This window comes from Fundulus heteroclitus, chromosome 17, assembly GCF_011125445.2.
Source record: "Fundulus heteroclitus isolate FHET01 chromosome 17, MU-UCD_Fhet_4.1, whole genome shotgun sequence".
Taxonomy (NCBI): Eukaryota; Metazoa; Chordata; class Actinopteri; order Cyprinodontiformes; family Fundulidae; genus Fundulus; species Fundulus heteroclitus.
This window is the reverse complement of record NC_046377.1, coordinates 3,965,756-3,991,710: the sequence shown is the minus strand read 5'-3', so window position 1 is coordinate 3,991,710 and position 25,955 is coordinate 3,965,756. Positions and strand designations below refer to the sequence as shown.

The 25,955-nt window shown below is 42.0% G+C and overlaps 3 protein-coding genes and 1 long non-coding RNA gene across 6 annotated transcripts in view; 2 read left to right on the top strand and 2 right to left on the bottom strand.

The window, feature by feature from the left end:
• The first annotated feature begins 12 nt into the window (after window positions 1-12).
• Window positions 13-16,308, top strand: aebp2 (AE binding protein 2). Of its 3 annotated transcripts, none has more exons than XM_012877109.3 (8): window positions 14-746; window positions 3,179-3,410; window positions 13,916-14,023; window positions 14,114-14,300; window positions 15,282-15,406; window positions 15,498-15,565; window positions 15,741-15,854; window positions 15,952-16,308. In XM_012877109.3, the coding sequence occupies exons 1-8, from the start codon at window positions 229-231 to the stop codon at window positions 15,962-15,964; spliced, it is 1,365 nt and encodes a 454-aa protein (XP_012732563.2). In that variant the 5' UTR covers window positions 14-228; the 3' UTR covers window positions 15,965-16,308. The 3 variants fall into 3 exon arrangements, with proteins under 3 accessions (XP_012732564.2, XP_012732563.2, XP_012732562.2); XM_012877108.3 differs by having other exon boundaries at window positions 15-746; window positions 15,949-16,308; XM_012877110.3 differs by lacking the exon at window positions 15,952-16,308 and having other exon boundaries at window positions 13-746; window positions 15,741-15,858.
• LOC118566569 lies at window positions 3,821-11,220 on the bottom strand. The gene is made up of 3 exons (XR_004933119.1): window positions 10,658-11,220; window positions 7,750-8,585; window positions 3,821-5,424 (listed from the first exon to the last, which is right to left on the bottom strand). It is a non-coding gene; the product is annotated as an uncharacterized LOC118566569 (long non-coding RNA).
• Window positions 16,309-19,433: 3,125 nt separating the features above from the next.
• ndufa5 (NADH:ubiquinone oxidoreductase subunit A5) lies at window positions 19,434-22,404 on the top strand. The gene is made up of 5 exons (XM_012867738.3): window positions 19,434-19,537; window positions 21,000-21,044; window positions 21,150-21,266; window positions 21,349-21,414; window positions 22,226-22,404. The coding sequence occupies exons 1-5, from the start codon at window positions 19,517-19,519 to the stop codon at window positions 22,325-22,327; spliced, it is 351 nt and encodes a 116-aa protein (XP_012723192.2). The 5' UTR covers window positions 19,434-19,516; the 3' UTR covers window positions 22,328-22,404.
• Window positions 22,403-25,955, bottom strand: part of cog5 (component of oligomeric golgi complex 5) — a 73,319-nt gene continuing 69,766 nt past the window's right edge. Inside the window, exons 20-22 of the mRNA XM_036148927.1 lie at window positions 23,297-23,423; window positions 23,122-23,201; window positions 22,403-22,742 (exon numbers count right to left, since the gene is read on the bottom strand). Of these exons, the coding sequence (XP_036004820.1) occupies window positions 22,616-22,742; window positions 23,122-23,201; window positions 23,297-23,423 (334 nt within the window). The 3' untranslated portion in view covers window positions 22,403-22,615. The remainder of the gene's footprint in view (window positions 22,743-23,121; window positions 23,202-23,296; window positions 23,424-25,955) is intronic.

Below are 25,955 nucleotides of genomic sequence, written 5' to 3'. Positions count from 1 at the left end.
GTTGTATGAAATTCCATAAAGAGTAGAATTTGACGGGAATTTTGGATTGACCGTTTTAGGGGCTAATTCGTGTCCGGGTGAGACGTCTTCCAGAAATAGAACAGCTTTTCCGAAAAGCGCCTACGTCACGATCCCCCCAGCGTAGCTTACGTTTGAAGCCGAAAGCAACACGGAGCAAACTTTTCTCGCGAAACATCACAAAAAAAAACAGCGCGTGTGCTGTTCTAAATGGCTCAGATGAGGGCCGAGAGGACCGAGCAGGGTTCTCTGTCTGAATCCAAACAAACCGACCCTTCGGAGGCTGCAGGGACCGGCATGAAGGGACAAGCCGTGGAAGAACCCAAACGGGAACCGGGTGACAACAACGAGGACAAACCAAACGAGAACCTCGGCGGCTGTACGGCAGCGGAGCCCGGCCACAACCCGCCTCCCTTCCCCGACACCGACGGAGAAAGTACTTCGCCTCGCGGTAAACAGGACAACAATGAAGGGGAAGCCGGCTTTAAAGTCGGCGAACCCGGGGAGAGCCCTGCGCAGGGGAGTCTGGCGAGCAGCACGGACTCGGCACAAGAGGGCTCCCGGGTGCTGAAAGCAGAACAAAGAGAAGCGGAGAACGTGCTCAGTTCAGCGCCTCGCGGCAGCACAAAGCCCGCGGGCAAGGCCGAGCACGCGGCCAGGAGGTGGGCCGGTGTGGACCTGAGCTCCGTGGAGGGAGAACCCCTCAGCCGCATGGACTCCGAGGACAGGTCGGTACAAGCAGGAGGAGGGGAGGTGGCGGAAGGCCGCGCTGAGTTTTAGAGAGTTGATGCGGGGACACAACACGGTCCAAGTTCACCGCTGGAAGGGTTGTTTTAACACGCTTTTAGGTTGACGGGGGTTGTTTTCCCCTCCCGCACATTCACTCCTGTCAGCATTTAAACCTGTAAGACATGACCTGTGGGGCAGTCAACCTGTAGAATCGTGTTCCGTGTGTGAAGCACATGTAATGATCACAGGGCAGATATTTACCATGTGATTAGGCCTTTAAACCCACAGTAACATCCTGGTCCCGTGCTCACAGAACGAGGCCTTTAATCACATTCAGTCCATCTTCGCACTGCAGAGCTTTGACAAAGGGTTTTGGTTAGTGACACGTGTACGATTTACATGATCAGCGTCATTCTTTGTTTTCTTACACTTGTTGATTTTATATTGAAGAAAAGCCCCCACCCCCCATACAAAAAAAGTGGTGACAATTGCAGAGGCAAAAGGTGTTCTTGAGATCTTGGAAGCCTGTTTAGAAAACACAATAATGCAAAATGAAATTTGTGCTAGAGAAGCAGAAGGTGCAACCAGATAAATATTCCGAATTTCTCTTTAATTGACTTATGTGAAATGTTTGGATAGGCAGCAAATTGTCAGAGCCATGGTGCTCCTCTATTTTGTGGGTCAGAAGCAGAATAGCTTTGGGAGAAACCAATTAAAAGGATTTTAATTGGTTTCAAAGGATTTATATATATATATATATATATATATATATATATATATATATATATATATATATATATATATATATATATATATATATATATATGCTGCTATTGTAATTTTGAAAACTAAAAGTGTGGTAATCTGGACATTAAAGATATGTAAAGAAATAAATATAGATGGGTAAAGAAGCGATTTAATCAGAAATGTCAGGCTGTTGCAAAGTATATTGTCCAATTATATACTTTTTGTTCATTCAATACCTGGTTGGGACTCCTTTTGCATGAATAACTGCAACAATGGGGCGGGGAAATTGACAAGGCACAACACTTTAGTGAACAGGTGATGTTACTATTGTTTATAGGTAGAATGCTGTTTTTATAAATAAAATGAGATAGTATTGCGTCGGATTGATCAGACTTTATGAATTGATTTTGATTGAAATCGTATCATCACAGCTCCTGGAGAGACTAAATTAAACTTTTCTGGAATCCTGGAGACGCCAAGTACACAACAAAACTGATTTAAGGGCTAAAAAGTGGCTTTTGCATGATATATAACCCTTTAAAAAGCGACACCAAAATTAAAGCGGAGACAGGTGGACAAAACCAAAATGTTAGCGGTTTTTTCAACAGCAATAATGTTCATCTCATTCAGCACTTAACTCAATTAGTTACCTCAAACGACGTCAAGCTGAATGTAAACCTCAACAAGGCTGGAAATAAATCAGCTGAAGTCCAAATGGTTGCCTGTAGCATCCAATCAGACCAGACAAGGTTTTTTCCATCAGCTGCATTCAGCTGCAGCTGGGACACTAGGTACTTTATATGTCAAAATTTGAATAATCAAAACAACTCCTAAGTGGTTTAAATATTCTGAAATATGGACAGAGTCTTGGTTAAAAATGTCTGAACATTAGCATTGAACGTTTCCAACTGGTTATATTGTCGTATAATCAATCCAGACATTACTCGTTGAAAATCTTTTTAAATTTTAGTATTGTGAGAGCCCTAAAGGCTTCTATTAGTTGGCTCATTAGATGGGTTAGCTAGGCTGCACTTTACAAACTGCCAAACTCTTAGCAAAGTAATCAAAAACAATGACCTCAGCAACAGCAGCTTCAGGGAGCCGATCATCCTGAGAAATAAGAGAAATGTGAACGAGATCCAGCTCCTGCCTGATCACAGCAAGCCGTGCAGACCCTGGAGTAGACCCAGATCATCACACTACTGCCACTAACTGCAGATATGTGGCTTTCTGAGAGAGAACAGAGAGAACATAAAGTTCAATAATCAGCAAATAATACAAAAATTGTAGAGTAGTAGAACTCGGCAGAGTGAGGGAAAGAGGTCAGTAGGCCCTCTAGCAACCTAAATCCATAACTATAGAGATGGCTCAGGGTAACATGAGCCACTCTAACTATAAGCTTTGTCAAAAAGGAAAGTTTTAAGCCTAATCTTAAAAGTAGACGGGGTGTCTGCCTCACGGACCAAAACTGGGAGTTGGTTCCACAGGAGAGGAGCCTGATAGCTAAAGGATCTGCCTCCCATTCTACTTTTAGAGACTCTAGGAACCACCAGCAGACCTGCAGTCTGAGAGCGAAGTGCTTTGTTAGGAACATACGGGGTAATCAGAGCTCTGATGTATCCTAATTTCAGACCTAAGCTGTCAGGATCATTCTTCATATCGTCTTGTCCCGCATCTGTTCCAGTATCTGCTCCACCCTGATGGACATGGAGAGCACTGCGTCCAGCGGTCGCTCCACTCCTGCCATGCTGAACGGTCACGGCGGGGGGGCTGCAGCGGTGGGCAGCTCTGGGCCCACCGTGGGCAAATCTCTGAGCTACACCTGCTGCTGGGACGACTGCCAGCTGCTGTTCTCCAGCAGCCCCGACCTGGCCGAGCACATCCGAGCAACACACGTGGACGGCCAGAGAGGAGGGGTCAGTGTGTGTGTTTGTGTGTGTCTGTTTGTACTTCAGCTGAGTGACTACAGATTTTTCGGATTTTACCAGCAATGTGAGGAGTTGATGTAAAATGGGGGCCTTTTTTTCTCCAATCCTCGGTTCTTTAGCAAAATAGAAAAATGAGAACAAAACAGGGTAGAGAGCCAATCAGAGAACTGCGGATGTGACCCAAACTCCAATCAGCACGCTCTGTTTTAGCTTTTAGAGCGGCCAGTTGTTGAGTTTTAAAGATATATCCAGCTCATTCAGAACACGATAAAGGGCATCATTAAAACAACGCACCGCTGCGGCCGCCATCTTGACTGTTGTTGAAGCCGTCTGCTTCCCCGGGTTCGTTAATTCGTTGTGCAGGACTTTAAAATAATAACTCAGCCATGGACGCAGAATTTCAGTTTCACCTTTGCAAAGGGGAGAGATGATACACCTGCCGATTCCGGGCAACAACTCTCGCTCTCTCTCCCGCTCAGGCTAGTTTTATTAAAGTTAGAACACAGATTATACAAAGTCACACAATGAATGACGCACACATCCTATCGCTATCTTACTCCCTAATAACTATCTTCCCTCATTATTTTCTCCAGCTGCATGTGAACTGGAGTTTCTGTTCTTTCCCACTGCCTCGGACTGGCCTTGAAAGTTTTCCTGATACTCATACACTGAACCTATTCACATTCTCTTCTTCTGGTAAACAGACAGGCCTCAAAGCAAATATATTGCACAATAAAAGCATGTTATACCTTCATAAATGTGTACTAAAAATGAATCAAAGTTAATACATTCCACAATTCCCCCTTTTGAACTCTTTTAAGAGTTCACCCATAAACTATTGCAGTAGAAAACCCTAAATTTACCGGTTTGTTATGACACCTTTGGTAAATACTTGATTATATTGTAATGGTAATAAGTTCTAAGCACCAGTCATTGGATGCTGCTGTAATAGCGCGTCTTTGTGGTCTTCCTAGGTGGATCAGCTGGACATGTTCAGGAATGGAAAGTCGCAAAAATACCACAATATACCTGTAACAATAACAACTGATAATAATAGACCTCCAGCAACACAACCCTTAGTGGGTTTGGTTAATGCTATTTTAGTGCCCCTGTGGAAAAACACCTGTGGAGAAACACACAAATTTCAACAAGAAATGCAAAAATACATATATAAAAACAATTTTTTTTTTTTTTTTTTTTTTTAGTTCTCTGAGTCTCTTATTGGTTTTCTTCTTCTCTCTGAGTGTAAGAGTTGCTACAACACCATGTGGTCAGGTAAAAAACACTACTTCCGCCTCTTCTGTTTTATGCTTTTTTTTTTTTTTTTTTCTTTTCTGGAGCAGGAGAGCAGCTCACTGCCCACTTCTTCCGCCTCTTCTTCTTTGTTCTTCTGCTCTGTCTCCTTTGCGCGATTTTTGTGAGTGAGCTTAAGCTCACTGAATCTCTCTACGGGTTTTATTATGACCGTGGTTGAGTAGAGGATTCACCGATAGGCTCCCTTTCACAGCGTTGTGATGTTATCCTGTAAATCCTGGCGCACCTGATGCTTGAGAGCGCTGGGGTTCCTCAGCGGGTGCACACTGACTCCAATGATACCAGGTGTCGCCTTTTCCTTTGAGCCTGACAGCGTGCGAAGTGCGTTCCACCATCTGGTACGGGCTGGTCCACCTTGGTTCTGACCACTTTCTTTTGATGACTTTCCCACTCTGGTTCTGCGCTGGTCTCGGTGTTTCCTTTGGCACCCTGTGGTGGGACCTCACGGCTCCGCACTCTGGTCAGAGCGCCCTAAATAACAACCCCCACTTCTGTCCTTCGTTGACCTTAGCGCGCACTCAGCCGAGGTCTGGGGGTTTGTGGACCCTTCTTCACATTCCTTAGGAATCTCCAATATAATCTGAAACTACACAACAATCTTTAGATGTCAAATTTCGTGTGCTACCTGTGAATCCTGGGAGGTTGACGTCGCAACCCCGAAAAACTCCTTCCAGTCAGAGAGTGCATCCTGTAATGAAATTAACTGAACACTCCAACAAGAAACAAAACTTTACCCCATATCAATTTAGTCTGTGCACAGATTTCAGCCAATTATTTTTCAGATACTAATTAATCCTTACCACCTTTTATTGTTCCATCTTCATCCTGTCAGGAAACCTATTTTTAGAAATGTAATAGTTAATGAGACATTTTATCATAGTTTCTCTGTTCTCTCCTTTCACAGGCCTCTTGTCATCCTGTAAAAGAATTCACGCACACACAAACACTTTTAAACCTCGGATGTGTCACCGTGTCTGTGGAATCAAAAGTTAGTTAATTGTGGTTTGAAATCAAAGTACATTTTTTCCTATAACGATGTCCAAATCTTCCTTGGATTAAAATGACCACACATCGCGCACACACACTACTTTACACACGACATTGCTGTAACCTCTATAACCCCAGATGTCCTACTCCGGGTGCTTCAGAAAAAGTTCCTGTTTTAATCCTGGAGGAAACGCCATGAGGTTGTTTTACAGCACCTGTTCTACTCTAACGCACCTCTGAAGCTGCTCTGCTCCACCTACACTCTTCTTGTAATTAATCAGTGAGAATGCTATACAGCCTTCTCACTTATTGTTTTCCTGTTTTTCTTTATTATTATTATTACGTCGACGTCTAACTACGCCCGCATACTTCATCCAATTTCAACAATTTTGGTGTCAAAACGTTCGGCTCGTTCCCGGCATGTCTGTTATATCTAATGGTTATGGTTAACTTTTACACTTTTTAAAATATTTAACTTTTTGTGCGATTTTTTTTGGCTGTTCCCATTGGAATCAATGCAAATTGCTTCGAATTCCTTCAAATTTTTCCCATTCTTCTAATTGTTCTTAGTCTTCAAATTCTTTCATTTTTTTTTTTTAAATTTGTCTAATTTCTTCAAGTTTTTCAAATTCTTCAAATCCCTTTAAATTCTTAATTAAATTTATTTTATTTTTTTTCCAATTCTTCAAATCTGATTTCAATGTTTTCTGCATCTTCTGCTCAATCATTCTACAGATTAGCATTCTCACTCGCTGTTACACAGGAACAGCTTTTTCTAGTTCCTCTCTCAGTTCCGCTTCAATAGATGCCATTCTCATGTCAAAAATCCTGCACCCTGTTTTTCTATTTTATGTTTTTTTTTTTTCTCTAACATTTACTGATATGTACATCCCCCTTTTGGAATCAAACTAGTTTTATTCCAGAAACAACAGTAAAATGTAACGTTCTGTTTTTGTCTAGATTTATTGTTTGGTGAAGTTAGTTCTCTCCTGCCTCTGGTTTTATTTCTTTTGTAGGTTCTATCTTGTTTTAGGTTCCTGTTTAGTCTGTTTATGGTTTTAAGTTTTCCGGTCTTTGTATTAGTCCTTATCTGTGTTCTGTGCTTTGTGTTATCCTCAGTCTTAGGTTTATTCTTCTGTCAGCATCGTTATTGCTTCCACCGTCCTATGGTTAATTAGTTCCCTCTGCTCACCTGTTTTATTTAAGCCTCACTTGCTCCTCAGTTATTTGTTGGTCCGTCACACTCACATGCCCATGCTCCTGTTCCTCCTCGGTTACTCTCTCTGTTTTGGTAAGAGCCCCGGCACCTTGATTCTGTTTTGGATTACCTGTTTCAGTTTACTCTGCCAAGTCTGTTCGCCAGTTCCCGTCCAGCTTGTTTGGATGTCTGCCTTAAATCTATTTGGATCCTGTTTATGTTCACCTGTCTTCTATTAAATCCAGTTTAAAGGAATAACTGTTCTGCAGAATATCGGGTTCTGCTCCACACCCATCATTACATAAGAAGCTGTCAATAATAGTCAATTCAACTGCATAGGGTAATCTTTGGTGAAGTAAGAAGAAAAAAAAAATTCCTCGAATCCTGAATCCAATTCAAAATCTTATTCAACTTTATCATACCTGATATTTTCCCGAGGTCCCTCAAAGGTTGCGTGAGATCAACGTACCCACCATGTAGTTGTCACAGCAGCCATTTAGTCCCAAAACTATAATGTGTCTTCCACGCGCTGTAGTTTAGGTTTGTTAGAACGCTTTGCTTGTTATTGGGGGACACATTGGTTGTTCCTGCGGAAAATAACACAGCCCACGAAAGACACGTTCCTTGGCAAATTGGTATTTTATCTTTACTAACCTTAAATGTAAGTGGAACACATGAAAGGATTCCCACCTCCGTGGACCTTCTGCTGATTAATGATGATCAGTACGTTCCCGGCCATGGTAACACTTCAAACTCATGTTTGAAATAAACTTATCAGTTACATCACAGATAACTTAAAAGGTATGAGTATATTTTAAAACAACAAACCTGCACGCTGGTAGGAGCCCAATCAGTTGCCTGAAGGGAATGTTTAACCATGCCCCTACTTCTTTGTGGTGCTCAACATGGAGAGAAAGACAAATGTGTGAAATCGTTTCATCCGACCTCATATATCGTTATAAATTGTTCAGCAGTAGCAGCTGCCAAACGTTCAGGTGCCACATACATATTCCTAGAATGACTGTCTGTGTTTTACCTTAAAGAATCATGATACCAGTCTGTGCGGTTGCTGTCGTAGAACAGAGTGACGTGTGGCAGGTCAGGTGGGAGGAAGAGCAGGAACCCAGACGTTGCATCTTCCATAGCTGGAGAGAACACCAGTTGTAGCAGGCTCTGTTCTCAGTCCTCCATAGATGCTAGCAATGCTTTCTCCCCCTCAGATCACAACGGCAGACACTGTTTCTTCTCTCAGTATCATATTCAGTGACAGTCTTAGTCCACAACTCAGAGGCCCATATGTATCTCCAGTGTCCACCAAAAGTTCATGCAGTCTTTTCCGCTGACAGCTCGGAGTCTGCAGTGCTCATGCAGCTGGCCAAGCTCAGGGGTGTGTCATCAGAAGAGTTATCCCCTTGCAGGGGTACTGACCTTGAGGAGGTGAGGTCATGTCAGGACTTGGTTGCTTCATACCAGGTTGACCTGCTGGTGGGGTGAAACAGCCCACAGGCGTTCAATGTCCAGGACAATCACAATTGTATGTCGATGGGTGCTTTAACATGTCCACCATATCAGCTCCAAACACTCATCCATCACGCCCTGGGTTCAATACTCGACGCCACACTGACCACCAAGCCATCTGCTTCCACGTTCAGCAACCAACAGACCTGTAAATAAATAAAGAATAGAGAAAAGGAGGCAATAGGCAAGCCTCCTCCTTAGAGTTAATTAAACTGAGGTGACACCTTCAGGGTTGAAGATCCAACTGCTGAAACATCACATGTTCACTTTTCATTTTACTCACTTTCTGTTTTGTTCCTTGTAATTGCAATTTAAATAGTAGATCTTGTAATACTTTTTTTTATTATTATTTACTCTTTCTCTCCCCATCCTGAGCCACATTGGAAAATGATGTACCAAATGTTTTGTCCCAGCGAGCATAATCACAATCAGCTGTAATGCTGAAAAGGGCAAACCCTTTAAAACCATTTTTCTGAATAATTCACCGCTGTTGTGTGCCCCAGTCAAATTAAGAACCACTGCTGGGGTGTTAAGGGAGAATGTTTTATAACTCCATCTTCCAAGTAAGAAATTAGTAAAGAAAACAAAGTTACATCTGGCATGTGGAACGTTCAAGCATCATTTTCAATATAATTTGCAGCAGAAGAGGGCACACAACCATGTGTACCTTTAGTCAAATTATCTAATTTAGAGAACGTGTTTACATAAAAAAAAAATCCTTTGGGATCTGCCCTTTAATTTTTCCAAATCCTTTTTGTTCCTGTTGATTTCTGTCCCTCTGCAAAGTTTAACTTCTGTAGTAAAACGATTTAAACCAGTAACATTCTTCATAAATTCTTAAACATCAGCAACTCCATCTGAGGATAACTGTAAAACTGATGCATGACTAGACGTAGGGCTGATAAAATCTGTCTAATCAACCGGGTTGTACTTTTACCAAACAGCTTTAAGTTCCATTTTAACTTTTAACTTTTGTTTCTGCTAACTGGTGATTCCTAGACCTACAATTAGCAGCAGTTGTTAGTGAGCTAATTCCTGCTTTCCTTAGATCAACCAGATTTAAGTCTAGTGTATTATATTCAAACTAGGGCTCTCAAACTATTAAAATTTTAATTTCAATTAATCTCGTATTGTATCTTTTTATTTCTAAAAGTATAAAAGCTCATTTGGGAATTTTAATATGCACTTTTGCAATAAACCACACTAGTTAAAATTATGCTTATCAAAAACTATTTTTCTTTTTAGGTACTTTTCAGAATTGGAATGACAACATTCTGGTGCCATAAAATAATAAACCATAGCCAATAATGAGCTAACTCACAAATTATTATGCCCTGATGTTTACACAATGTATAAACAAATGTGTGAATAAATAAATATTTCATGCTGAAATATATATATATTTTTAACTCCTAAACACAGATATAAGTTTTATTATTCATTTATTATTTACTCTCTTTCTCAAACACATATTCCTGAGCGGTCCCTTAGTTCATCAAATGCAGAGACAGCAAGTCTGTCTCTAGAGGTGTTATGCTGTTTGCCAAGTTAATAAAGTTATAACATTACAATCTAAAAAAGACCCTACTCTATTATTTTTACAGCTGTCATGCAATCCATTGTCAAATACAAGCTTTGTGCATTAATAGTGTAACTGAATACTTTCCCCACGGCTCTGGTTAACTGTACTCCATAATTAGGCACCCAAAAACCTTTATCCCCAGTTTCAATCATTTGTAACAAGCCTGAGATATATTTATTTAAGTCATGTTAATATCTACGTGTTTAAATTTAATTTGGGCTAGACAAACTTTTATATTATTAATTCTTAAGTCTTTTTCTCTTACAACCGTTTAGTTAAACCTTTCTGTTTAATGGAAGTTTCCAAAGTGCATTTGTTTTGAATGCTGCAGACATTCAGCGCAAATAAACACTTTTTGAAACCATGGTTTTCTAGGATTTTAATCTGGATTATTTTCCAAAGACGAACAGAGCTTTCACACCAATAACACATACAACAAGACAATTAGACGAACAAAACACACACACACGTGTCTTTCCCTTTAACAGTATTTTTCACAGATCATGTTTGAAAAGTTTAGATTGCCGAAATATATTTTGCCGAAATATTATGCTTATTGGCCAACGCGCCTCTGTCACTTCTCGGGGAGGTTTAGTTGGTAAAATTGCCCCGCACCGCCGTAACCGCTCAATTTACCGGCTGTCCGACGCCGCGCCTCCGCAGAAACAAGGTTCAACATCTCGCCACTCGCCTGTCATCATTTATCTCATTACGTTTCACGTTTTTTTTTTTAGTCATTTCCCCCCACTAGCCTAGATAATCATCTATTCGGTCCGTTACTAAAATGTTTCCCCCGCGAAACGCTGCGCTTCTAAAGTTCCGTTTTTTTTTTTTGTTTTTGTTTTGTTTGTTTTTTGCCTCGACTAACTGCTGGTTGCACTCAGAACGCTTTGCTGCGCCAAAAAAGCCACAAAAACATCGATCTGTCATCCCATTGATATCCATGCTGCACAATTCTATTTATTTTCACTAATATCCTGATCAAATGCACCGTAAATCTCTTACGCTTCAGTTGCTATTCTCAGCTCTGTCATACGCACAAATCTACACACACAGACTTGCACACAAAAACCCATTTGCGCACAGACATCAATCTCCGCGGATCCAAGCAGTCTCTCCCCCACTCACTCAAACAAAATGATCTCATTTCCACAGACACAATATGTTGTACAAGACAGACAGACAGCTTGCGCGTGGTGTTCTGCGAGACGTCTCTCTCTCTCTCTCTCTCTCTTTTTTTTTTTTTTATATATGAAAACTCCTTGTTCTAAAAAACTCCCAGAGTGTTGCTCTATATTTCCTTTTTAGATTTCCCGATTTATTAATGATAGCTTCCTGGAATTTTAGCTATTTTCTGTTTGTTAAGTCACCTCTTAAACCTGAATTGTATTATTTTACCCATGTAGCTAAATGTTAAATTTGATCAGAGTGGGTCCTGCTGTTATTGGCTCATGCAAACCCGCAGCAAATGGGGATCGCTCGCTTTTTGGCGTTCTCCCCCAGTCAAGCACTCAACATTCAAACTGTTTTTTTTTTGTTTGTTTTTTTTTTTTTAACAAAAGTCTGTCATAGCTGATTGTGTGTTCAGCCAACAGCTCATTCATTTTATCTTTATCTTTATTCCCTGTCCGATTCTCGCTGGGTGTGTGTGTGTCCAGCTCACGGCTCATAAACCGGTCTCCCTGTTTCTACGTCAGGTCACGGTTTGTTTAAAAAAAAAAATTAAAGCTCACAGGACTTTTTCTTGTTGTGTTATCCGCACAACTTATATTTTACTCTGTTCTTAGTTCTGTAATGTTATATCAGAACTTTATTTCGTCTGTAATCGGAGCTTCACAGAGTCACTCTGTTATCTCCGCATCCATTCAATGTGTGTTGCCTGATCTCGCTCAACCTTTTATGTAGAATTCGAGATTTCTCACTTCTCGGGCCTCTAACCCAGCAAAAAGACGGTTCCCCGTCGAGAACCGCAGTGAGCCGCCACGCTCGAGAAACACCTTTAGATTTCGGAACTCACAGGTCTTCCTCTATTTCTGTTATTTTATGTCAGAACTATTTTTGCCTGGTCTCGTTCTCTTTTCTTTTCTCTTTTTTTTTCAAAATTCTCAATACATTTCTGAACCACACTTTTTCAGTACTGCTCCAAGGCACTCCAAAGCATTAATTTAGCAGATTTAGTTCTACTGAGACTTGGGACACTTAATTTAGACTATTTTTCTAAGCCGAAAATGCAGATTCAGGTTCTGCCTACCTTGTTTTGTTGTGGCCAGCCAGTGTCCCTCGTCCTTTCGATCCAATCTGAAGTCCAATTCTGCCTGTCACCCCGAATCCCGGACCGAGCCCCCCAAATGTTGAAGCCGTCTGCTTCCCCGGGTTCGTTAATTCGTTGTGCAGGACTTTAAAATAATAACTCAGCCATGGACGCAGAATTTCAGTTTCACCTTTGCAAAGGGGAGAGATGATACACCTGCCGATTCCGGGCAACAACTCTCGCTCTCTCTCCCGCTCAGGCTAGTTTTATTAAAGTTAGAACACAGATTATACAAAGTCACACAATGAATGACGCACACATCCTATCGCTATCTTACTCCCTAATAACTATCTTCCCTCATTATTTTCTCCAGCTGCATGTGAACTGGAGTTTCTGTTCTTTCCCACTGCCTCGGACTGGCCTTGAAAGTTTTCCTGATACTCATACACTGAACCTATTCACATTCTCTTCTTCTGGTAAACAGACAGGCCTCAAAGCAAATATATTGCACAATAAAAGCATGTTATACCTTCATAAATGTGTACTAAAAATGAATCAAAGTTAATACATTCCACACTGTTATGGTCACAGAAAAGGACTGCTGCATTATGGGTAAACGGTGACGCTTCGTTAACTTCCGCCTCCCGTGCTGTGATTGGTCCGGTAAGTTTCAGACCGGAGCCGAACAGACCCCGGCCCAGTGGGGGCTGTTCAGCAAGAGAGAGGCCGTCAACTGGGACAGAAAATTATCCCATTTTCTTGAACGGCCTCAGTAATTCTCATGATACGGCTCCACATTAAAAGTTTACTGTTTGGGCACGCTGGTGGAGCAGCAGGTAGCGCGACCCATATACGGAGGCCTTAGTCCTCAATGAGGTCGACCCGGGTTCAAATCCGACCCGCGGTCCTTTGCCGCATGTCTCTCCCCCTCTTCCATCCCCCTTCCTGTCAGCCTACTTTCATAAAAAGCGAGCCACTAGTGCCGTCAAAAGAGCCCAAAATTTTTTTTTTACTGTTTACCATAGTTGGTTTTAACACAAACTTAATGCAAAATAATAATGAATTCCCTTAGGAATTGCAGGAGTTTATTGGTCAATGGCTCACAAACAGGAAATCGTGTAAATCAACTTTAAACCGTTGTTTTTAATCTCTTCACTGTTTAGTGAAAATAATGGTGGTTAGACCCCACGTGTTGTTGTGTTGCAGTTTAAAGCCCACCTTCATCGGTTATTGACGTCTTCCTTCGTGATAAATGATGAATCTTGTTTTACTCACCAAGACGAGGTTTAATAACAGAACTACTTCTGACGGCTTTGTGCAGATCTCTAAAGCAGTAGCACGGCAGGAACGTTGCCATCTCTGAGCTACGTTACAGCCTGAAGGGAACTGTTGGCCTTAGCAGGAACCCTGACGTATTTCCTGCACAAATACTGGCTGTGTTTTACCACTTGGTGACAAAAGCGTATTTTGTCTACGGCAGCGATCACCAGCTGGTGCCTCTGGTCCTATCTGGTCTGCAAAGTCCAGTATTTGGATAGAAAACGTCACGTTATACGAGGTTGTCTTAACAGTGGAGGGAAATGACCGACGTAGGCATGCTGACTGTTGCCAGTGCCTGTTTGTAAACTGTGTGTGTGTCTCAGGTGTTTGTGTGCCTGTGGAAGAGCTGCAAGGTGTACAACACTCCATCCACCAGTCAGAGCTGGCTGCAGAGACACATGCTGACTCACAGCGGAGACAAGCCCTTTAAGGTAACATCACACAGCTCATATAAATCTGCACACTCTTCATCACATCAACACCAAATGTTCTGTATTTTTTTTTTTTTTTTTTTTTTGCAGTGTGTGGTTGGAGGCTGCAACGCCACTTTTGCCTCACAGGGGGGGCTGGCGCGCCACGTCCCCACCCACTTCAGCTCCCAGGGTTCATCAAAAGCATCCAGTCAGGGCAAAGTGAAGGAGGAGTCCCCGTCCAAGGCTGGTCTGAGCAAGAGGAGGAAACTCAGGAACAAATATAGACGCTCTCTGCGTATGTTTGACACACATTCTCGTCATACTATATGTAGTGAGGACCATGTGTTGACTCCAATTGATTGGAATTGATTTTCAGTCATTTTCAAGCTCTTCCAAACCCTAATCCTAAACCCAACCATTACCAGTGACCTTGACCTTAAAGGAGCAATAAGTGAAATCTCGCCATTAGGTGGGATGTGGAGTACTGTCTGTAGACCGAAATGTGTGACAAGCCACGATTCTACCCCTCCCCTTTCTCAACCATCGCCTCCTATGCACATGTTTGCAGAGGATAAATCCGCAGTAAAACAGCATCAGCTTTAGGAGGAACACGTCTAGTGAAGAAGTAACTCTATAATGTTGTTACCAAGAGAACGGTTTAAACCACTGAGTGTGTTCTCTGCCATTTTGCTCCTACGCTGCACTGCTCTGGTGGTGGCATTTTAGGACTGGGAGGGGCTAAGCTCTGAGTGGCAGCTGTTCACGTGCGCGTACTCGCACGCCTGGCTTTGTAAACAAAGAACTGGAAAACAACACAGAGAGATGGTGTGCAACCTCATACCACATCTGCTGGCTTTCCTTAGATGGGAAACTTTTTGACCAATCTGTGTTGTCTAATCCAATCTGTATAATCTGATTGAATTTGACTTTGGAAAGTGCCTTAAGATAATATGTTTCATGAATTGGCGCTATATAAATAAAATAAAAATTTAATCGAATATCATCCAAAACGATATCTTTAGTTCTTCACATCACTATTTTCTAGTTCTTTCTGTTTAAGATCTTGAAATCTCACTTACTGCTCCTTTAACCTAAACTCATTTCAAACGTTGGTCCTAAACCTTGCCATTTAGCAAAAACAAAGTGAGAACCGGCAAAATGTCCTCACTCTGGTACAAACAGTCCTCACTCTGGTGCCAGAACAGGAGCGTGCACACACACACACTCCATAGCTGAAAACATACGGTTCACTAAGAGATTCTCCTCCTGCTTCCAGCTCGACCTCATGACTTCTTTGACGCTCAGACCATGGAGGCCATCCGTCACCGAGCCATCTGTCTCAACCTGGCAACACACATCGAGAGCCAGGGCAACGGACACAGTGTGGTCTTCCACAGCACGGTCAGCACTTTCTCTCTCACTCACACACACACACACATCCAGAGCAAGGGACCAGAGCATGGTCTTACCTCTGCTCTCTGTTGGTTTCCAGGTGATAGCCAGGAGGAAAGAGGACTCTGGGAAAGTGAAGGTGCTGCTGCACTGGACACCTGAAGACATGTAAGCAGCATCATATAACCCAAACACACACACACACACACACAAACTCCACCCCTGTCCTCATCAACTCATAAAACGGTGAGAGCTCACAATGAGCCACTGGTGAGCGTTAGAAGCTGAGGTATTAGCTGTCAGTGTGCACGCTGTGAGGTTAAAGTGTTCCTGTGTGCATCAGACTGCCTGACGTCTGGGTGAACGAGAGCGACAGGCTGCAGCTGAAGACCAAAGTGGTTCATCTGTCCAAGCTGCCCACAGACACAGCTGTCCTCCTGGCCCCCAACATTTACAGGTGAGGGAGTGAGAGACAGGATCAAGTTGCATCCCAGTGTTGGTAAAGATACTCAAGCCAAGTTTTATCTTCTTTGTGTCTGTTTTTTTCCCAGCAGGATGTTTTTCTGATCAACTCCGCTGTTCTGATCTACCAGGAGATGACCTTTTGCTCCGCTCCATGCGACGGCTCCTCTTCTTCCTTCATCCAAGAGGATTCTGGGAATTGGCTCACTTTTCTCTCTTGGCTTTTTTTTAGGCCACCAGTATTATTTCTACTAGGTACAGAGTTTGTAGAAAAGATGTTGCCCGTTTTAGGTAACACAGCTAGGGTTAAAAATGAATAAACTGCACCTTTTAGAGCGAAGCAGTTTTTGTAAATATGCAAGATTTGTAATATATTTTTATACACTTTTTGTACTCCCATGTAGATAGATGTTTTTCTGCCAGATGTTTTAATAAAACTCTGAAAATGAGCTGATGTTGGTCCTGTCCAAATAACTTCCAATGGTCTCCTCCTTCTTTCACAGACCCCTTGCTCTAACACTAGAATTACCAGAGAAGGGTCATTTAACATTTCTACCTTTGGAGCCCAGAGACGGGTCGACTGACCTGAAGGATTTTAATTAGCATCCTATAAGCAGTTGTGAACCGGTGCTTTTGTTCTGTAAATAAGGCCATTACTGGTGCACCAAAGGAAGGGGGAAGCTTAACTCCCTACTAACTGCCAGGTACAGCTGTGAGCAATGACCAGAAGTATTTGTTTCTAAGTCAAGAGGACTGAAATTCCAGCATGAGAAATATACAAAGGTATAAGAGGCAATGGCAATTTGGACAATTTGGTATTCGTACTACTTGAACTGTTATGCATTTTGTTAAATTATGATTACAAACATCAGTGTATTTCATTGGTATTTTATGACATTGACTCGTACAAATTAGTGCATAATTGTAATGTGAATAGAAAAGGATCTGTGGTTTAAAAAGTGGTTTTCAAAGGCAAATCTGAAAAAGTGTGGACTGCATTTGTATTCAGGGCCTGACAATCCTAGATTAAAAAAAATTGCTTAATTACTAAATTCTAGTCAACACAAAACTTACTGTTCCATTGAAACAATAAGCTTGTTATTGTTCGATTGAAATCGGAAAGAGAGGGGCATACTTAGACATGACCAGGACATGGTCATCAGCCTAAACTGACAGGGTATCACTCAGACAAACATCTCCTTCTTTAAAATAATTTTCAGAACTACCTTGTTTGTGATGGTAGCACAGAGTAGGCTTTTTTTTCCTACCCTGACTCCCAAGCAGCTAGTTGATTACATACATACATAATAAACCACACACAATGGTTTTAGAGATTTTGTATCCCAAAAATGCTGCACTTTGCTAATAACAAACAATTGTTTATTATTATAGTATTTAGTTTTATCCACACTGCAGGGTAATAGTTGTAAAGTGATAGTGTTGGTTGCTTTTATTCTTTGGGGGATGCTATATTCACTAGATACAGGGAAATTGGTCAGAGTAAAAAAAGGGGACCTTGTTAAATGCAGTGCAATTATAATCTAATGAAATAAAAGTTGTTTTCTTGGGTGTTCTGATGTATGAAATCAGCAAACAGCTCCTTAATTTTCAAGGAAAACTTGTAAGTAAAACACGGGTTGCCTACAGTAAAATGTGTCTTTTTTTATTATTATTATTTAACCCCATCCAATGATAGCCCTGCAGTAACTTTGAACGCCAACCCGTGTTGCTAATTTAGTTAGTTTTCTACTGTAGAGCTGCCTCCATCATAGATCGCACCCACCCCCAACATGGACTATTCACACGTACCTTCTGGCCTGACAGTACAGAAGAATGCTTTTGTGAGTTCGGCTCTCCTCCCCCCTTGCTGATTCCTCAGGCAATGGCCCTATTTACAATTGAACAAGGGATGCTAATTTGAGCCACCAGAGTCGTCAGTTTGGACTCAGGGTCTTTTGACCCTCTTTCGGGACTTCAGGGGGGAGGTCTAAAACCCTGGTAATGCTAGTGCTAAAGGACAGGGCATGAAATACAGCTGGCGTTACAGCTCTAGCAGCTGTTGGTGTTGGCGGTCTGCCCAGGGCAGCATGGTCACGAAACCCACAAACTTAGGCCAGTTACACCCACAACTAGTTTTCTATTGCTTAGAAACTGCATATGTTAAGGATTTGCTAGTACCGTAAATTATAAGGATATTTCAATGTAAATTAATTGGGTTGACCTCATATTGTTTTTAGATCAACAAGCTGTTAAATATTCAAAGTGGTCAGACCTGAATGATGGTGCGGTAGATGTGCTAATGGTTGGTGTTCATTAGCACATCTGATGGGGGCATCAAAATGAGTTGGTTCAGGTGGGTTGGATGTTTCTTGGGTGCTATCCTTTGGAGGTATACTAGGCTTGTCCAACAGGGAGGAGACACCGGGGAAAACCCAGAACCCACTGCAGATTAAATTATCTGGTTCTCCCATATGTCCTGGGAGACCCTGATATTCCCCGTGACCCTCTCTCTGATACTGAGCTGGATCTTCAGAACTCGACTGAATAATTGTACACAGACATTAAAGATATAAAAAATTGTGAGCAGAAACGGGGACAAAATATTTTTGTTTTCTTTTGGGATTTTGGACCACCTGAGTTGGAAATGAGCGTGAGAACACTGTATGGGGGAGGGTGCCGCCTCGGGAAGTCAACATCTTATGTCAAGGTGTGCATAATAAGTTGATGAGGTCTAATCTTCAGGCTAAATGGGACTTATATATATTACTGAATCTGAATTTCCAAGATTTTTGGGCCTGGTGACAAATAATCAGGATCACAAGAAACAAAAGCTGAATATTAAATATTTTAAAAGAACAAGAAGCTACTAGGAACTTGTTCTCCAGTGCCGTCACATCTCAGAGCTCCAAAGTACCAGGTGCCCAGATATGGCCACGGTAAAGCAGGCTGAAACCCAACCACCACTGAACAAGAACCGAGCTGAAACATCAAGACTAGACCAAAAAAATGTCGAAAGACAGTTTTCAAAGCTTTTAAAGCCTACATTGTCTTAACCAATCCCTGAGGCCGTCACAGAGCAGCTGTATTTGTACTGATTGGATTACACAGGTGGACTCCAGTCATTAGCAATCATCACGCAACTTCGCTTTTCGTTTTTTTTTTTTATTTATTAAAAATGTTGTAAATCAAGCATATTTTTCTTTACACTTCACAATTGTACACCACTTTGTTTTAGTCTGTCACATTAAATTCCAGTAAAATGTTTGTGGTTGTAATGTGACAATATTTAGAAAAGTTCAAACACTTTTGCAAGTCACTGTATGAAGTGAAAAGAACGGTTCTGCCTGAACAGTGTCTGGGAGGCATGAATGGAAGGCTTGTAGTTTTAAGAAAAAGGTATAATAAAATAAAACATTTAAACTAATCCCCCCACGGTCCCACCCCTCCCATCTGTAATAATTATACATTTCATCTCCAGTCAAAATGTAATTTTTCTAAAAATGTAGTCAAACTCAGTCTTTAAAACGTAACATTTTACACCGTTAGCCTGTCTTTTTAAATAAATGGGGAAAAACGAGGGACAAAAAAAAAATACTCTTGCTGACGTCATATTCAGTTGCCGGAAGCCTTGATCGGTCATCGTCTCGGCAGTGAAAGATGGCCGGGTTACTGAAGAAGGTAGGTGTCGAGGTCATGTCTCTGTCGGTTCGTGGAGGCTGTTGCAGCAGGTGAAACGCGGCGGCCGCTCGGTTCGCCGACCTGCAGCCGGCAGGTCAGCGAACCGGAGCTAAGCTAAGCTAGCATCGCTGAGAGGGTCACAGGGTGACAGGCAAACACGGTTCTGCAGCTTCTGCCGGGCTCGGTTTGTGTCGGTGAGGGGTGAACATGCAACATGTGCCGCGGCGATCCCTCTTCATGATGGCAGAAACCGCTGTCGGCTCACATTTACACGGCTCTGCAATCTGAACTAATGGGATCTAGATGAGCCTGTTGTGGCGCCACCTGCAGTTAATTCAAGGCAGTGCTGATTCTCCTGCCTGTTGACATTGTGTTGCTGAAGCTTTATCACCTCAGACAGATCCAGCTACAAAGGGTCAGGTTCTATTTTACATTAGAGCTGGAGGATAACTACAAATTTAGCTCCGCCCACACTGTGTGTATATGTATATAGTTATATTTTTCTCATGGGTACTTCTCATGTACAAATGTTGGGTTTATACTGTATATTTTAATAAAAATAATGGCATTGTTGTAGGATTTACTGACGTCTCATTTTAAAGCTCCGGTTTATCAAAGCTTCTTCAAATTAGTGTGTCTTTGCATAGGCTGGTAGTTTTAGTTTAAATATCCCATAATGTCTGTTGTGGTCATTTATGATACATTTTGAGGATTGTAATTTCTACCAGTTTAGTTTTCTTCTTTGGGTAGTTAGAATATATTTAAGTTAGTTTAGAACCAAAATTTGTAATTCATTTTTTATATTTGGAATTGTTTAGATTACGTTGTTAATTGTTAGACCCTCCCATTAATTTGAGTAATTAAGAACACACCGGGTGCTATTGTTTGGTAAATGTCTGGTGTGTTGACGGGCGGTTTTGTAAATTATTTTTTTGACCACTTTTTAGAGCTTCAAACATCAAATTCAGATTTTTTGTTTTCAACTAAGTTGCAAGACATTTTTAGTATTTTTTTTTTTTTCAAGAAATAAATCACATATTTTTACAAAACAATGAAGTCGGAAGTGCGCGCAACTCAAACCACCTGTTACCACCCGTGGCCTATGTTGGAAACTTTGTTTTTTTGGAACATAGAAGGCCGCGACAATGTCTTTTTGTCTAGTGATGGCAGCACCTAACTTTGTTCTGGCCTTTGGGTTCTGGTTTGGGTGTTTGCTTTATCTCATATAAATATTTGAGCATAGATATTTTTTTTTAAATATGAATCAAGTCAAAAATGCTGACATAGCCATTCTGTCATTGTCAGCTCATGCTTCTTTGGGTTCTTGTTAGTTAGGATCTTCTTGGACTTAATGCTCACAAATAACAGCTCAATGTTTTACGATGAAAGCTGACATGCTTGCTGGAGATAACGGAGAACCTGATGTTGACCCACTAACAGCATCTCTCCTGTTCTCTTCCAGACCACCGGCCTGGTCGGCCTCGCCGTCTCCCACAATCCTCATGAAGTGAGCGGTGACCACACAGCAACACCTCAGCAGAGCGCACTTCATTTACCAGGGGAAGCCAATCGCTCAGCTTGTGTTTTTTGTTTTTCTCTCTCTCTCTCCCAGCGTCTGCGCATTCTCTACTCAAAGATCTTGGCGACGCTGCAGACCATGCCGCAGGACGCCGCCTACAGGAAGTACACGGAGCAGCTGGTCAACGGGCGCTTTGAGCACGTGAAAACGGTCCGCCGGAGTTCGTTGCGTCGGCTAAATGTTTGACGTTAAAGATGACTCTTGGATTTGAATGAAGGACTTGTGTTCACAGGAGCCAGACGTCCAGAAGCTGGAGCAGAAAATAAACGGTGGACAGATTGAAGAAGTCATCTTCCAGGTAGGGAGGAAATATGCAGGTTTCCAACAGGAACTTAGCGTATTTTTTTTTTGCTCCGTCTGTTTAGTGAAACCAAGATGAAGTCTAATTTTTCCTCACCTACTGACTGCTGGAGGCAGGAACCTGGCTTCTGTATGATGGAGGCCATTCTCCAGGCAGATGACCGTTCATACTGAGCCTGAGGTTTTTCCTTCCCGTTAATGGGGAGTTTTTCTTTCCACTGTCGCTTCATGCTTGCTCAGTATGAGGGATTGCTGCAAAGCCATGTACAATGCAGACGACTCTCCCTGTGGCTCTACGCTTCTCCAGGAGGAGTGGATGCTGCTTGTTAAGACTTGATGCAATCAACTAGGTTTCCTTAGAGAGGAAATTCTTATCTAATAAATTTAGATAAGAAATTCCTTAGATAAGAATCTAAATTCTTTTTGACCAATCTGTATAATCTGATTAAATTTAACTTTGGAAAGTGCCTTGAGATGACATGTTTCATGAATTGGTGCTATAAAATTTTATAAATAAAATTGAATTGAATTTAGTTCAGCGATGTTTTATGAAACCAGTTGAGCTACTCAATAATTTGCTGCTCATAAAAACAAATCCTCAGACGGTAGAGATGGTGATAGGACATACAGTGAAAGTGTCAGAGCTCAGAGGAAACGGATCAGTCTGGAACATTTTTCAGATGACTGTGTAAAGTGACTTCATGTAACAGCTCCACTCTCCGGTTTGGGTCAGATGAGCTGGAGTTTCTCCCCCCCGGCTCGTCTGGTTACTGCGGGATGTTGCTGACGGGTCGTATCCTGTGTTGCAGGCGGAGTGTGAGCTGACTCTGTCCAGGAAGATGGCCGACTGGAAGCCATGGGAGCCGCTGGTGGAGGAGCCTCCGGCCAACCAGTGGAAGTGGCCCGTCTGAATTTAGTGCATCTGTCATACTGTGTGTTTGTGTGTGTGTGGGGGGGATCTGCTTCTAATAAAGAAAACTCCTGCAAACGGTTGTTCCTTTATTCTTAAAGTTCACACAAGGACAGAACTGGACCCACTGTGATGAGCAGACCCAGTTTCTATATGGAAACAACAGTAGCCCCCCCACTCCTGTAATTTAAAAACTTATGGTTAAACTTCAGCAATCTACTCATTCATACAAAAGTAACTCATAAGGAGGAAAGTTCAGGTCCTGACAGCGTGGCCACCGCTGAGTCCTTCAGGCTTTGGGCCCCTGAGCTCCACTGGTGGCCTTCTGTAACAGCTGCAGCATGATGGGATACATGGGGGCGAACTCTTTTCCCTGCCGAGCTCTGACCAACTGCACGTAGGCCTCCAGGGCTCCCCTGTGGAGGGAGGAGGGGACAACATGATCAGTGTCTTCACATCTGAGAAGATAGACCTCAGACTAACTCTGGCTGTGACGAAAACATAAAACTTTCTCCACTGAGATCTGCTGTATTACTGCTGCAAGAGCCAGAGAAGATTTCGCTGATGGCTAAAATAAACTAAAGATTTTACACTTTTAGCTGTCCAAACCCTGGCCTGGCACACCTCCAGAGTGGAGGGGCTGCAGCTGTGAGGACCTCTCACAGTTCATGACATCCTGGGTAAACGTCAGATGTTTCACCACTAGGGGTCGATCACAGCTCACAGACGTACTCCCAGTCACACCATGTGGGGAAAACGAGTGACCGGCTGCTGGAAAAACAGAAGATGGCCCACCTGATGAGGGCCAGCCTGTCCCGCTCAGAGGGGTGGTCGTCTAGCCACTGGGAGTAACGTGCGATGGACCACTCTGCCCTCTGGAGGGGGAAAGGCAAAGTTCTGCATCAGCCCAAAGCTTTGCTCCACAAGTGCTTTTAGGAGTGTGTGTGTGTGTGTGTGTGTGTGTGCAGACCTGGTGAGGTGATTTGAGCTCAGCCGGGGCTCTAGTGAAGAGGAAGTGGAGCACGGTGCTGTAGGGGATCAGCTCTCCTACCGCAGGACTGCTGGCTATCAGTTCGCTGGTCTGAAACAGCAGAGGCCTGAAACGCAACACAGCACGGCTTTCTTATTCACCCACACATTTGTATCCCACTGGTGCTTTTCCACCAATGAAAACAACAAATAACACCACGGCCGGAGAGAACAAAGCATCCGACCGGTTCTCTCTCCTAACAACCGCTTGGGTGCCGCTGCAGTCCAAGCTCTCTAGTCACATGAACAAGTACCCCAGCCGTGTTGTACAGTAACGACTTTAGACTAATTGGACCAGATAACGAACCAAGCGACGCTTTGTCACCAGGACCGCTACTCATAGGAAGGCTGGCTGGGAGCTCTTTTAGGGCTCGTTAGCTGGGACTGTTGCCTGAAGCAGATCGTCATATGTCACATTTGGAGTCGGGTCTATCTGGCCACCAGCTAAGCTCCCAGCAGCACGCTGTCTTGATCACATGCTTAAAATAGGTGATTTTCATTTCAGCCATAATAATGGAATCTCATAATAACAGGATAAGGGTAGAGCTCTCTCGCTTTATATATTTAGTCTGCTTACAATTATTCATTTTCCTGTTTTGTTGATGTTGCAAATTTAAAAAAAAGTGATAATCTTGTTTTTCTTATGCATTTACAGGTTAGAATATTTTTTCCCAGATACCTAAAAAGGTAATAAATGACTGATTCCATTTCCATTTATTTTTCATATACGGTAATTTGTGACATTTGGATAAATACATTTGACCAAAATCAATCAATATTTATCTTGAAAAGATGAAGTTTTTTTCTCATAATGGAGCAGCCCTGATCAAAAACCTACACACACGCTGCAACTTTCCAAGTGTTGACACTTTGACAGGCTTTGAGATAACTTGGAGTCAGGCCAGTTTCAGCAGATTTCTGGTGCAGAACTGAGCGTGATGATCACAGGCGTACCAACCCAACATGTTATTTCTATTTTGACAGGTTTACAAAAATAAATATGATAAATATCTTACATTTTGTTTAGAAATGTTCGTTATTTACATTTAGCCCCAACTAAACCGCTTAGTCGACATGACCCGACTGCGTCCAGATTTGATAAAAACCCATTAAATCATGATTGGTGCAAACTTTAAAGTGTGCCAAATGGAAATATATACTCATAATCTTAAAAACTTCATTCATTACAGTAACTCAGTTCACTAAGTTACTTCCACACAGAATGCTGTTTTTAAGCCTTTATTTCTGTTAATTAGGATGACATCCAGAAATGTAAGCTTAGTGAAAAGCATGCTTATATGGGCTTAAAGGTTGTTATTTTCTAAAGGTACTTTTGATCAGACAAACGCGCCTCGTCTGAACGCAGACTCAAATGTTTTCGATCTGACTGGAAGCTGAGAGGATCCAAGGTGTGAGAGAGAGAGCCCAACAAAATCCCTTTATTGTTTTTCAAAAATAATGCAAGGAGGAATCCTTCACATCGGGTTTTACATAGATAATGAAACCAATCATGTTCTGAAACATGAATATACTGTAGTTTACTGTCTGGGGGGTCCAGTACCCCTGTCCAGCTGGTAAACTGCTGAACTGCTAAGATTATGCTTGTTGTATTACAGTTTTAGCTATTATATTCTTTCTATTGAAGAACTTTTTATGAATGATCCCAGAGAACGAACCGCCGGCTGGATGGATTTGAACCAGTGAAGATCTGCTGCTGATGCAGCAGGAGATCACCTTCTTCTTCAACTCCTCCAGCCTCTGGGATCGGAACGACCAACCAGGTTTGTGTGCACACAGTCAGGTGCACTGAATATATAAGCATGTCCTAGAAATGGTTAATTTTGCCTTAAAATACAGCAAAGGATGCTTTAGTTTTTCAGATTTTGGAATAATATGGTAGGATTTGCACTTTACTTCAGTCTTGGTGTGCAGAGCTGCTCAGCAAACACACCAGTGATGGCTGGTTTTGCTGGTAATTTGGCTTTTACCACATGAAAAGCATGTTAGAAACATGTTGTTTTTTTCTTCTTTTTTTTCCTTTTGTGTTTTCTGTATTTTTGTTTTAAGACATCTTGCCATAGTTTCCTGTTAGTTCTTACTGTAGCTTATTTTTGTGTTCTGTTTCTTTGTACATTTAGATTTTATTTATTTTATCGTTTGCCCCAGGTTCATTCTTCGTGTCCCAGCTCAGCTTATTTTATGTTGATTAGTCTCTCTCCCTCAGCTACACCGCTGTCTGAATGCTCTTCTGCTTTGCTTCTTATTTCTCCACCCTGCCTTTGTGTTTAAGCTCATTGGTTCTAAACGCTCTTTACTGTAGTCGTCCGTTGACTGTTCATTACTCTCTCCGTTCCATGGCTGTTTCTTTACTCGTGATTTATTTCCTGTTCTTTATTTACAAGACCAACTGTATTTATTTATTTTTTTTTACTATTTTGACATAACAGAACTGTGGGTTTTTTGTTTTGTTTTTTTCCCCCCAGTGTCCTGTCTAGCAATGTGGCAATAAGAATTGTTGTCTTAATGCCAAAAAGAGCTCAACAGATTTTACTTTCACAAGTGTAGCAGTACGGCTCCACAGAAACGTGTTTCGAATAGAG